Here is a 13,326-nt window from a genome sequence, read left to right as displayed (position 1 = left end):
AAAGGGAGATGTAACTAGAGGTGGGACAGTTGGCATGTAGATTATATGAATCGGATAGTCTGTAAACCTTGGAGTACCCAACCAATGGGGAACAAGGGAGGGAACTTGCGGATGGGATAGGAAATATAAATAATTGTTCTGCCTTTGCTGTGTGTGCCTACTTGCCAGGACACCCATTTTTGCAATAACATTAATAAACAGCTGCTTCACTGCTCTGTCTACCCTGAGCTTTTAGAAGAAAAGTTTTTTTCCTCACAGTTACCTCCAGAGCCCAATGTCCCTACCCAGAACCACTTCACAGCTCTGCAGGGGATTAACAGAGGAACAACCTGTTCCCGCACCAATGAAGAGGAAAACTGCTAGTGCAGCCAAGAAACAGTGCTGTTGGAGTATTTATATCAGTATTTATGCTCTGAGGAGATTCCCCTGCAGTCCTGATCCAGCTCTGGTGGTGGATAGCAGTTGGAAATTCTGCTTTGAAAGGTAGAGGCACTGCATCAGGTTGTCCAAAGAAGTGGTAAAGGCTCTGTCCCTTTCAGATGAAGAGACCAGGGTTAGAAGGGACCTTAAAACTCATCCAGTTCCAAACCCAGCCACAGCCAGGGGCACGGTCAGGCACACCAGGCACACCCAGGAGTTGCTGTGAGTGGACCTGCCCTCAGCACAGCTCACCTATGAGAAAGGGAGAGTGGCCAAGATTTGCAAATCATATATTCATAGATCCCAGACTGGTTTGGGTTGGGAGGCTCATCTAATTCATACCTCCTGCCATGGGCAGGGACACCTTCTACTAGAGCAATTTTCTCACAGCACTGTCCAAACAGGCTAGGAGGGGAATTGCCTGCAAGTTTATAAGCAAAATCGTTTAAAAAAAAATATATCCTTCTAAAGTGTCTGCACTGGGAGTTTTCAGTCTTCATCAGTTTTCTTCATTAACTTCACTTGTCCTCCAACACAACGCAGCCAGCTCTGGGGCAGAGCACAGCAGCAGCGCTCCGGCATGGACACAGCCACATCTGCTCCTTTGGGTGGGTTGGGTTATGAAAAGGTACTGGTCTAGCTACTTGTCAGCTGTTCTGCTTTCCTTGAAACACATTAGTCTTTCAGAAATGTGATTTGTTTGTAAAACATTTGCATTTTGGTGAAAGCAAAGCTAAAAAAACCCAACACCTGGAAAATGTTTTGCTTTATTTGCAAGTCTGCTCCCCCTTTGTCCTCTCTTTGATTTTTCCCTTGGCAACAGGAAAAGGGGAATGAGGAAAAGAAAGAGAGAGAGGTAAAAGAGAGAAGGGAAAAACAACAGAAATAAAATCTTGATAAGTAGAACTTTCTCATACAGGTTTTTAAGTTTTGGTGAGATATGCAAGCATGATTTTTTAGAAAAACATGCTGGGAAAGCACTTGGAAATTAATTAAATAATAAATTTGTGAACACTCTTTGCCATATTTTGGTTAGCTCTAGCAGCTCTTTTAGCTGAGATTGGACCTTCTCTGTTGCCTTTTCCATTGCAGTTTGACCATGAGGATGAGCAGCAGTGTCACCCTTACAAATGGATGAACGTGGTGTCATGGTGCTATGGCCAAGAGACATCAGGGTCCAGCTCTGCTGCCCCTTTGGAGCTTGGCCTCGTTGGCAGCAGCAAAATACCCCTTGCCCTTCAGAGCTGTGCTCTTTCAGACAATCCCCCTCCCCAGAGCCAGTGGCTGAAGGAGTCTGTGGACGTTCCAGCAGCTGAATACCGCAGAAACTGAAGGCTAGATGCTTTTCTGGAAGGGCCCAGCTCCTGGATCCTCTCCCTTGCATCCTGTGTCAGGGAGAGAATTAGCTGCTGCCTGGTTCAGCAAAGGGCAGAAAAGGTGGGGGCTGGTTCCTTGGTTGCAGCCTCATTCACATTTGAACCTTCTCTTTCCTGGGTTTACACACACTTCCCTGAAGGACAGCCCCTTGGGCCAGCAGCCGTGCCGGGCTAGCAGGAGCTCACCTGCCCTGGGGAGGGGGAAGATGGAGCTGATAGAAAGCCACTAGCTTCCACCAAGGGTATCTGCTCCTCTAAGCCATGCGGTCCCATACGATCCCTTTCATGTGCCATACACAGGTGGGGTGAGCATTATCTTTGGTTGGGGAGCCTGGCGAAGAAGTGAACTGGGGAGGACTTTTAGGGCTCCTTGGATCAGGTTTGTTACTTAACCAGTGACAAACAGTGAAGCAAAGTTGCTGACCATCTCTCCCTACTATGAACAGGAGATTACACACAGTCAGTGGGTCTACCAGAGATACATGGGGCCAGGATCTTATCCCGGCTCTGTGCAGGGACAAACTGTCCCAGTCACAGAGGGAGATGATAACGGATGTTACCAAACCTTTTCTTTGGCTTTTTCAGCTGGAAATTGTCACTCATGGTCCTCTCCCCCTCCTCCTCATTCCACATTCATCTCAATGTGACCACATCTCAACCTTCCTTTCCTTTTCTAACACATCTTCCAACCTCACATTTCCAACCAAGACAAATGGCCATAAGTCATTTGCTTTTTCTGCAAGGAAATGAAAAATCATGTGAGGATCTGCATCCTTTTCCCTCTCCTCCAGTGGTACAGAGCCTGTGTTCAGAGCTAGTCCCAGGGGTCGAGTGAAATGCTGCAGCTCCTTTCAGGTTATCACATGAAAGATAAAAATTTTTCATGCCCAGCCAGGAAACAGCAATGCGAGAGTAATGGAGGAGTCCTGCCATCCTGGCACAGAGCCTTCTTCTCTTGGCCCTGCCAGAGGCATGGCTTTAGGAAGAGCTGTACTTGTTACTCAAGCGGGAGCTGCTCCGGTCCACCCCAAGCTCCTGCCCATTGGCTTTCCACTTCCCAACAGAGCCTTTGTCATCCATCGGTGTGATGCTCAGAGTGGATCTCTGGCACCAGCAGCACAGACAGGACTGCAAGGAGACAAAAGTTGGGAGAGAGAGGTTTCAGGTCTGGGCTACAGGGTAAAACAGGAGGAAATATTCCCTTACTGATGTTGGCAAGTCAACCTGCACAGTGCCAGGCTGGGGATCACAGCCTGCACTTCTGAACTTTGCCATCCTGCAGATCTGCTGGGAGCAGGTTTTCCATGGTAGGGCTGGTGTGGTTTGGAAACAAAGACACCAAAATCTCTAGTACTTTTTGCAATTGTGTTTTCTTATCCTTGGGGGACAGAAAATACAGGTAATGCTGTAAATAGAGCTCTTTTTGACACAGCATCTAGGAAGTGATCCCCTTCCCATCCATTTCTATCCCTTCTCATCTCATCCCTTCCTTTATCAGGGCTCCACTGCTCCTGAATCTGATCTCTGAGTAACTTTGGATCAACGTCTAAAGCATCCCCTGTCTCTGGTCTAATGGTTTGTGGGGATGTTTCTGATTCAGAATGAGAGGGACTTCTTTTACTTATCCTGCACTGGCAAAAGCATCCCCATCAGAGGGCAGCAAGCTCTGGCATACTGGAAGCTTCGAAGAGAGGCACTCAGCAAGGGGAAAAACTAGGAGAAATATGATCAGTATATGACCAAATGGGAGAATCCTGTGGGGTGGTGGCATCTCCTTTCCACTCAGTGCAGAAAGCCAACCGTATCCTGGGCTGCATCAAAAGGAGTGTGACCAGCAGGTCGAAGGAGGTGATCCTGCCCCTCTACTCTGCTCTCGTGAGACCTCACTTGGAGTATTGTGTGCAGTTCTGGTGTCCTCAACATAAAAAGGACATGGAAGTGTTGGAACAAGTCCAGAGGAGGCCATGAGGATGATCAGGGGACTGGAGCACCTCCCATATGAAGACAGGCTGAGAAAGTTGGGGCTGTTGAGCCTGGAGAAGAGAAGGCTGCGTGGAGACCTCATAGCAGCCTTCCAGTATCTGAAGGGGGCTATAGGGATGCTGGTGAGGGACTATTCATTAGGGACTGTGGTGATAGGACAAGGGGTAACGGGTTGAAACTTAAACAGCAGAGGTTTAGACTTGATATAAGGAAGAAATTCTCTACTGTTAGGGTGGTGAGGTACTGGAATGGGTTGCCCAGGGAGGTAGTGAATGCTCCATCCCTGGCAGTGTTCAAGACCGGGTTGGATGAAGCCTTGGGTGATGTGGTTTAGTGTGAGGTGTCCCTGCCCATGGCAGGGGGGTTGGAACTAGATGATCTTGAGGTCCTTTCCAATCCTAGCTATTCTATGATTCTATGATCTCAGGAGCACAGAAGTCCGCTGAAATGGGGGTGCCTCTGTCTGCACTTTGTCTATTCCATGGGAACTTATTCCGATGTCTGGGAACGGTCACTGTAGGCAGGAGCTCTGGAGGGATCAATCCTACCTGGAAGCAGTTCTTGAATTTCCGGCTGACAAAGTAGAGAGCCACAGGGTTGATGCAGGAGTTGAGGGAGGCCATATTGATCCCGAAGTAATCCATCACAAGGAGGAAACTGAGACCAGAGGGGAGAGAGCATGTTGGAAGCTCACAGAGCAGAGAACTGAGGCAGGGTTTCCAAACTGCCTGCACATTGCCTGGCCCAGAGGCCTGCTTCCATGGAGGGCTGGTGACTGATAATATAGAGCTCAACACAAAACAGTCCCTCCCACGGATGGACAACTGCCCCATGCTTTTTCTTGTGAGGAGCATTTCCTAAGGAAACCAGAAGCACAACATCTGATTTCCCCTGGTGACTTTGACATTCTCAAACTCAAGCAAACTCAAGTAGCCATGTCTGGTCTAGAACTGGATTTTGGTGTGATGGGTACAGAGGAGAGGGGAAGACAGGCACCTACCATGTGTCAGAAAGTGTGAACAGCCCTCAGATGTGCTGCATCCTCTATAGCCCTGAAGGGAATGTTTCTCTGCCCAGAAGCCCTCTTTAACCCGTAGCTTTATAGAAACATTTCAAATTTTAATTTCTCCTCTTATAAAGGACACCCATGCCCTTTGCTTCTGCCTGGGAGAGCAATGCCATATAGAACAGGCGCTACTGAAATGCAGTGTTTGTAAGGCAACTTCACCAGGCTGCTGTGAGAGCCCACAGAGCCTCTGCCAGTACCCATCAGGACTACCAGCCCGGTGCCCTCTTGCTGCTGTCCTTACCTGAGCAGTTCACATCTGTTGGGGTCCGTCTGGTCATAGATGGTCTTCTTAAGGATGCGGCTGAGGTGGAGCGGAAGCCAGCAGAGTGCAAAGATCACCACGAGGCAGAACACTGTCTTGGCCACCTCCCGGCGCTGCGAAGAGAAGGTGGTCAGGGAGAAGCGGTCTGGCTGAGCATTAGAGTGCAGATGTAGCAAAGCACCATCTCCCCATGTTGAGCAAGGGCCCTTCATGTAATTTCTGTAGTCTGATGATGCTGGGTACCCCTTTTGAGTCCAAAGAACAATCTGCAGGTTCCAAATCCTGTATCATGAAGAAGACTCTGAGATCCAGGCTGCAGTAGTGTGTAGGATATGAGCAGCACAATATGGACCAGACTCAAACCATTGCTCTTGGTGACTTTGCTGGGGTGATACTTCCTGGAACATGGGGAGTATATCATAATCCAGGGGAATATCCATCATCCATTCACTCTTCACTCTATATTACTGTGACAACCAGTTGGTCTGCCTCAAGGGATCACTGCAAAAGGTAGGAGGGGACAGTAGACTACTCTTTTTCCCTGTACCCCTTGTCTGTGATAAGGCATATTCAGCAATCAGTCCAGTTTGGTGTGATCTGGGATGGCACAGCATAGCCAAAGATAAATGACCATAAGAAGCTGGAAATCAAGCTGGTCTATGATCATAAGGTTAGTGGTTTGGGATGTCCTTGAAGCTGGGCCCTGTAAAGCTGAAGGCCTATCTCTCTTAATCTAGTGTGCTGGTATCTGTTGACCACCCTCAGGCTATGTTAGCTCATAGAACCATAGAATCACAGAATGGTTTGGATTAGAAGGGACCTTAAAGCTCCTCCATTTCCAAGCCCCTGCCATGGGCAGGGACACCTTCAACTCAAGCAGCTTGCTCCAAGTTCCGTCCAGCCTGGCCTTGAACATTGCCAGGGAGGAGGCAGCCACAGCTTCTCTGTGTTCATACATGTCCTTCACAGGCACATGTTCCCTTCAATAGCTCTCCCTCCTCTTTGGAAGATACCAGTTTCTGCCTTCTTTGTTTTCTTACCCGTTTCATGTGGTCATTCAGAGCAGTTCTCATGCCGTTTCTCTTGCTCAACATCTCGCATGACATGAGGGTGTAGAAGATGCCAGTGCATACCAAGGGGAGGCAGAAATAGAAGCCAAAAAGCCACCAGTCCTTCACATCACGATAGAACTACAGGCAAAGGAAAAAGCAACTGGAAAGTGGGGAAAGGTGGGGAGATAAATGAGGCATGAAATGACCCAGGCCCTGATAGTGATGCTGGCCCAAATCAGACACTTCTGATGTGTGGAAGTGCGTCAGCTGCTGTGCTAAGTGTGCATATCTTCTCGCAAGGCACGTTTTCTAACCTAAAGCAGTAAAGGCTGGTTTACATCTGGCTGATAGTCCCATTTAGCACTCTTGTTGCGAGAACCAGTTGCAAGGAGCTTTTGTGTATAAGGGTTTTCATTCCCTTGCTTGCCCTTAGGTGGTCCTGTGATAAAGGTTACCCATGCAGACTGGTTGTGGAGACCCTTTTTGCCCTGCTGGGGCAGTGAAACAGGTTCTGAAGCTTCTTGAGATGTATCAGGACCTCCTGATGTGGATGGTGAAGACAAGAGATAGCTTAAGGATGATAAGGTCTGTTTTCTGGCCCCATATTCAAAGCAAGTCTGCCCCTTGCCACGACAGTCCTTTGTCTGATACTGCTCTCCCTGTGCTCACCCTGATGGCTAGAAGAAGCCATCTGCAGAAGCATCTGATCCTCTAACCAAGGAGAGAAGGTGCTTCTGTTGCCTGTGTTTCTCTCCCCCTCCCACTGCAGCTGGGGTGCAGCAAAGTACATACCATCATGAAGCTGGATTTCTGTTCAGAGGCAAGCATGCACACCCGCAGGTGTTGTTCCCAGTAGCTGAGCTCCACCATGTCGAAGGCTATGGCTTCAGGCACTGCAAGCACGATGGCCACTGCCCAGATCAGCATCACCTCCACTGCCTTCCACATGGGGATTCCTATCCCCTGGATCCGACTCCAGGATGCCACTGCTCGGTACCTGCCCAGCGTGGGGAAACACAGCAGGAGTAGATTAGAGTGGGAAAAGTTACTGTTAGGAAGGGGCTGAGAAGGTGCAGATCAGAGTTGTTCCCAAAGGCCCTTCCCTTATGCCTTCCTTCTCCATCCTTGAACCTTCCCTTTCAGTGGAATGGGAAAGATCAGATAAGAGGGCTTGATGGCAGCTATCCTTGGCCAACATCTACTTGCCACTGGGGAGATGCCACCCTTCCCTCCCACCCCAGCAATTGTTCCAGCAGATCATGACCTTACCCTCAACCTTTTCCAGCAGGATATAAACTGTCACCAGAGTCAGTTCCTGTTGGATTTCAACTCCACATGATAGCACTTTGTGCCCACCTTCCAGGACAAAGCTGCCCTCCACTCCACCTTTTAGTTACAGAGAGGGTACCTGCTGTAAGTCAAATATGGGTCAGGATGGGCAGTGCAGCTGTAGAAGTGTTTCTCACTTGTCGATGCTGAGAGCACAAAGGCTGAGGACTGTAATGCCCACTGAAGCCTTCTGGATGAAGGGGACCAGCTTGCACACCTGCACACCAAAGGGCCAGTCCTTTGCCAAGAGCTGGGGAAGAACCACGGGATTAGCAAGCTGCTTCAGGAAAGCACGTCCGGCTTTCTTTTCCTGTGATTTTAGATGAGACTAGTGATTCTTTTCTTGTAATTTTAGATGAGACTTAAAAGATCTGGAAGGTTGTATGCTTGTGTGTGTCTGCATAACACAGCTGTAGCTGGGAACACCTCTGCTTTCCCAGGAATGTACTCTGAGATTTTTGTCTGTTTATGTTTTTCTCATCCTTTTGGAGAGCAGAAACATCCTTCCTGCCTCCCTTGCCAAAATGCAATGCAATAAGGAGCAGGCTCATTTTGATGCCTCTGTCCCCAGAGCACAGAGGCAGGTGGGAGCAGATCATAGAATCACAGACTGGTTTGTAATGGAGAGGACCTTAAAGCTCATCCAGCTCCAACCCCTGCCACGGGCGGGGACACCTTCCACCAGAGCAGCTTGCTCCAAGCCCCTGTGTCCAACCTGGCCTTGAACACTGCCAGGGATGGGGCAGCCAAAGCTTCTCCGGGCAACCTCTGCCAGATGCCTCTGCTGCGATTGCCAGGCTGCTGCAGCACTCATGCCACATGGAACCTACCTTATACACATTGATGGGTAGAGCAATGAGGATGTAAAGCAGGTCTCCAAGTGCCAAGCTGGCAATGAGGACATTTGGCCCATTCCTCATACACTTGTTCTTGTAAATGATCCTCAGGAGTGTGGAGTTGCCAATGATCCCCACTATGAAGATGGCGCAGGACACGATGGTGTTGATGTATTTGAAGATGTGTCTGATATCTGTGGGCTTCACACACACAGGCAGCAGAGGTGGCTCAGAGCTGGTGCTCCCAGAGACAATCTCTGAGTGGTTCAACTGCCTGTTATCCTGGAACAGGCTTGGCTGGACCAGGCTGTAAACCTGCTCCTGGCTAAGCACCTCAAAGGGGATGGTGCTCTCCTGGAAAGCCCTTGGGGTCTGACTGTGTGCCCCAGAGAAGAGGCAAGCCAGGAAAATGGCCAGAGTGGTGGGAGCTGGGATTTTTGCCATTGAGGACTGAACATCAAAGCTGGCTGCAAGAGTCCTCATAATGCTTGTGGGATGCCTCTGCATGGGTGTCAATTGGATCTGCAGATGGAGAGAGGGACAACAGAGAGAACAGGATGAGCAAGGGAAGGAGCAATGAGATGAGAATGTCCGTCATCACAATGAGCAGAAATAACTCCAGATTAGATCCCATCTGGGCAAAGCCAGACAGACCCCTGCATGTGGGAGTCTTTGCTCCTATAACTAAACATACCTGCTCAGTAAAACAAACTACAAGGAAAACAGTCTTTTATGCCTCTTACCCAGTATTTCAGCAGATGAGGGCACCTGCCTTTTCTGAAATCAGCTCCTGCACCTTCTGATCTTGATATTGCTGCTCACATGGCAAATCTGGCTTCTTTTTTATGACCACCCCACACTTCTTGTTCAGTTCTGACTGTCAGAAGGAGCAGTTCTGGGCCACCCGGCCTGTCAACACCAGCACATCTGGGCAATTCCACAAACCAATCCCAGGGTGCACAGACCCAGCAGAACCTTTCCTTTCAGTCTGTGTCATGGGAAGTCTGGAGCCACACTAACATCCCTCTCTTCAGCCCAGTCCATAGGCTACCACAGGCAACCTTCCAGTGCAAAGTGGAAAGACCCAGCACAGCCTTGCTGGGAACTGTGATGGGAAAACACTACAAGGGTTTTTCCAGAAACGCCCTGTTGATACCTGACATCTTGCTCCAATTTATGTGCAAGCAGTAGAGTCCCTCCTTCCCCATCATCATCACTGTTAGTTGAACCACTTCCTTTCCAAATCCACTGTGTCCATTCAACTCAATACTCAGGGATAAAAATCTCTCTGTGCTGTTTGCAGCTTTGACTGCTGAGCACAGTAAAAAGTCACCCAAGCTCACCAAGGCTGGAGCACTGATAAAAATTATCACTAGAGTGGGTTCTGCTTTGTAAATCTCAGCCAGTACCTTCTGGCAGGACTAGCTAAACTGCTGCTCCACAAGCACAGGAGGAAACTGGGGAGGCTGTAACACTGTCCTGGCATGATGCGAATTTGTGGAAGGGGCTTCTGGATGACCCAGATATGATCACCTGTGGGAAGTGAGCCCAGAGAGGGAGTGGAAGATATCATCACCCTGCCAGTGTGTGCCCCAGACAGGGAGAGACCTTGGGTGCCCTGGTTGCAGTGGGTGAAGAACTTTCTCAAACTATGAAACTTTACAGCTTTGAAGGGAGGAAAGATTGCTGTGCTAGGCTAGAAACAGGAGCTTTTTTGGGCTCCCCTGGCATGTGCTGTGCTCTGGATGAGCCAGTTAGGCAGGAATTGGGGTACCTGCATAGGATTAGAGATGGGACTTCCATCTTCCCTCTGACTCCACCTGGCAGAGTTGGGATCTGAGCCCAATCAGCTGTAGCCCAGGGATCTGCTCCCCAGAACCATTTAGCCAAGGCACTCCTGAGCTGTAGCACAGCTCCCCCCACCCAGGACCACCAATGTGGGTATGGTGGGAGGATGCTGTTCCCACCTGGGGAAGGCTTGGCCAAACCAGCCACCAGTCCCATCAGGTAAAACCACAGCTTCTCCAGATACAGCTGTGCTTTCATTGTGTGTTGTGGCTTCAGGATGGGCTTTTTAAAAATGCCTGGGCATGTAGATAGCTACATGCTGGGAGAAGAAAGGAAGGGAGAGAATGGGTAAATAACGTGATGGAGCACAAACCCAACTCATTGGAGACCTCCGTGCAAATTCCTGCTCTGTCTTGGTGCAGGGACTGTAGTCTGCGCTCTTGCTAAGGTCCTCAGCTCTCTGTCCTGCCCCAGGCTACACCGAGGGCAGCTATCTCATGGGTGGATGCCCTGACTGATGCTCTCCTCCCCTCCCTGCCCACAGGATTGCAGCTTATCAGAGAGAGCACCCAGCTCAGAACTCCTGCCTGGGATCCTTGAGGGTCTGGGAAGCTCACAGCGAACACCTTTGGATGGCACAGACAAGTGTCTGCCACTAAGGGCTATCGGGGGGGGCTGGAGAAAGCTCCTTGAGTCAGCAGCCATCAGAGTGCTACCACAGCATCCCTGGAAAGTTGTGTCCTGTGCCCTCTGCAGCAGTGGCTGCTGTTATCTGCTCCCCTGACGCAGGACTACAGAGCCTGGTGTGGCTGTTCAGCCCCTGGGTATTTGGCAGAAAAGCTCATGTGAGTGTCACAGGACATGGCTCACTGGACCCTGCCCGTCCCCTTCACAGTGCAGTGCAGCATTTCCTCCCCTCCCCCCTCTCCCCCCCCCCATCTTGACTTAAAATCCAGCAATTCTTTAAAAGAGAAGCATTGTTTTCTCCTGCTCAGCAGCCCATTTACTTCTTGCCCTCCACGCTCTCGCATCTCGGAGTGCTTAGGAGCATAACCCTTCCTCAGCTGGGGGGGAAACTGAGGCACGACAGAGCATCAAGAAGACAGTTCAGTGCCTAGATGTGAAGGCAATGCCAGCATCACTTGACCCCAAATCCTCTGCACTTTGCTCATGTTGCTGATCATCTGGGGAGCAACTCGGTGCCTGAAGAGGCCATCCCCATCCCACTTGCCTGGCTGGGGTTCTTCTGTTAGCAAGCAGCTTAGACACATGGAAGTGCCTTTTATGTTGTGCTGAGTTCAAACTGCAGCTGAAACCACTGGCGTCAGGATATGGACATTGCAGAATGATTCCCAGAGAGGAGATGAGACTGACAAATACTGTCATAGCCCTCCACAGCTTCTGCCTAAAAGGTGCCATGTGCAGGCTGGGGCACTCTTGCGAGGGAACCCACCACCTCCCAGGCAGCATCCTCATCTCAAGCCACCCTCTCCACCACAACACACAGGGCAGGCTGCCATCCAGAACAGCTCTGCTTGTGCTCTTCTGCCAGACTAACCTGACCAAACCCAAACCAGACCTTTTCTGCAAGAAAAGGTATTTATTGCAGCAAAAAATGCCATGGGTGGGGGAAAGGAGGGATAAAGGCAGATGACAACACCACATCCCCAGCTGCTTCCCTGATCTGACCTCAGTCTGGTCCATAAGCAGAAGGACCTTCCCCCCCCCCCCCCCCCGCGCTAAGGTGTGCTGGATTTCTTCTTGTCCATCCTCTCCCTGTCTGTGCTCAGGCACCATGGTCCAAGTTTAGGAGCTGGAGGGGGGGAGGGGTGTTATCTGACGAACATGCAAAAACTCACCCTGAGAGGTGAAATCACCTTGTTTGCAAATCAGCACACACAGAACAGCAAAGTTTCTCAATGGAATTCAGTCACCTTCCTCATGACCACAAACTTCAGGTGCTTCTGGGACCAGCTTCTTTCCCTCTCACGGTACCTTCCCACTTCACAGGCTGCTGGGCATGTCCTGCAGGCCACGGGAGAACTGCAGTATTCCTGCAGTGATCCTGGGGCTTGCTGTTGCGTATGGGCTCGTGCTCAGGGGAATGTTTCTTCCCTCTCATGACTTGCTGAGGTCTCTCTGAGCGGAGGGGTTGGTTATATACAAAATCACAGGGCTCCCCCGGAGCCCAGCCCCTGTGACCAATGGGTGAAGTGCGGAACAGGGATGGAGGAGGGTGAAGCAGGAGAACTGCAGCGCTGCCCTGGGAAGGAGGCGAAAACAGTCAACAAGTAAAGCTCAAGGGGAAGGGAGGCAGCGGGGGAAGCTGCCGGCCGCAGAGCAGCCCCGAGGCTGAGCTTTGGGGAAGGAACCTACATTCCCGACCACCTTTGGAGAACAGAGACATCAAAGCCTTCTCTGCACAGGGTTTATGGAGGCAGCTGCTCCATCTGGAGCTTGTGAGGGAATGCTGGGGAGCAAGGAAGGCAGAGGGGACTCGTGGTTTTCATTCCAACAGACAGCAGAGTGTAACAAGTCCTTCCTGAGGTGCTGAGGAAAGACAAGCCTCACTTTTCCCTCTGTCGGTCTGCCCAAGCCCTACTCTAGGTGAAGCAGGCTGGGGGAACAGGTTTCAGATCATGCTCTCATCTGCAAGCAGCTGCACTGTTGTCTTTCCACATGGCAGCTCTGGGTCCTTTGCAGTGGTTCCTGAGCACCCTGAGCTGCCTGAAGAGCAACATCTGATGGCTCAGGATGCAGGGCAGGACCTGAGCACTGGTGCTGCTGTAGGGTCACACCAGCCTCCCCCACCCACCACACATCCAGTCCGGGCTCTGAGCGCCGTCCTGGCTCGAAGACTCCTCTCTGCTCTCCACCTGCCTTTGAACAGGAGATCATGAGCAGTGCTTTCATAAGATCCCTCTTGGCATTCTCCAAACCATATGATTCTGCAGACAATTAGTGCTGCTGCACAGCCTGCAGACAAACCTGCTCCCAGCCTCCTGGGCTGGTGTCTTTAAAGGGCATCAGGAGGTGACCTCCCACCATTCGCTAAGGGATTCTACCCCTCTGCACCCTCACACTCCCAGACAGGTCAGGAAATATGCATCTCAAATAGCCCATCCCTACCCAGGGCAGAAATCACCGCATCTCACGCAGTGCCTCCTTTAATTCTGTGGCTGGTTTGGAAGGTTGCAGCTTTTCCTTAGCT

At 50.5% G+C, this 13,326-nt stretch overlaps 1 protein-coding gene across 1 annotated transcript; it reads right to left on the bottom strand.

The window, feature by feature from the left end:
* Window positions 1–1,169: 1,169 nt before the first annotated feature.
* On the bottom strand, window positions 1,170–12,242 carry LOC101872996 (endothelin receptor type B-like). Its single transcript, XM_034064206.1, has 8 exons — window positions 11,975–12,242; window positions 8,322–8,849; window positions 7,629–7,741; window positions 6,955–7,159; window positions 6,151–6,300; window positions 5,090–5,223; window positions 4,328–4,436; window positions 1,170–2,924 (listed from the first exon to the last, which is right to left on the bottom strand). Exons 2-8 carry the CDS (start codon window positions 8,832–8,834, stop codon window positions 2,775–2,777), a joined length of 1,374 nt encoding a protein of 457 aa, XP_033920097.1. The 5' UTR covers window positions 8,835–8,849; window positions 11,975–12,242; the 3' UTR covers window positions 1,170–2,774.
* Between the last annotated feature and the right edge of the window lie 1,084 nt (window positions 12,243–13,326).

Source organism: Melopsittacus undulatus, chromosome 6, assembly GCF_012275295.1.
Source record: "Melopsittacus undulatus isolate bMelUnd1 chromosome 6, bMelUnd1.mat.Z, whole genome shotgun sequence".
NCBI classification, from domain to species: domain Eukaryota; kingdom Metazoa; phylum Chordata; class Aves; order Psittaciformes; family Psittaculidae; genus Melopsittacus; species Melopsittacus undulatus.
Note: the sequence above shows the minus strand (reverse complement) of the source record. Positions and strands in the feature narration are given on the sequence as shown.

Excerpts from the sequence above, each read along its gene's own strand:
- LOC101872996 (XM_034064206.1), bottom strand. The coding sequence starts at position 8,834 with ATGCAGAGGCATCCCACAAGCATTATGAGGACTCTTGCAGCCAGCTTT. Across the intron at positions 6,301-6,954 it reads AGAAATCCAGCTTCATGATG|TTCTATCGTGATGTGAAGGA; the intron begins GTATGTACTTTG and ends CTTTGCCTGTAG. Across the intron at positions 5,224-6,150 it reads TGAATGACCACATGAAACGG|CGCCGGGAGGTGGCCAAGAC; the intron begins GTAAGAAAACAA and ends TTCTCTTCGCAG.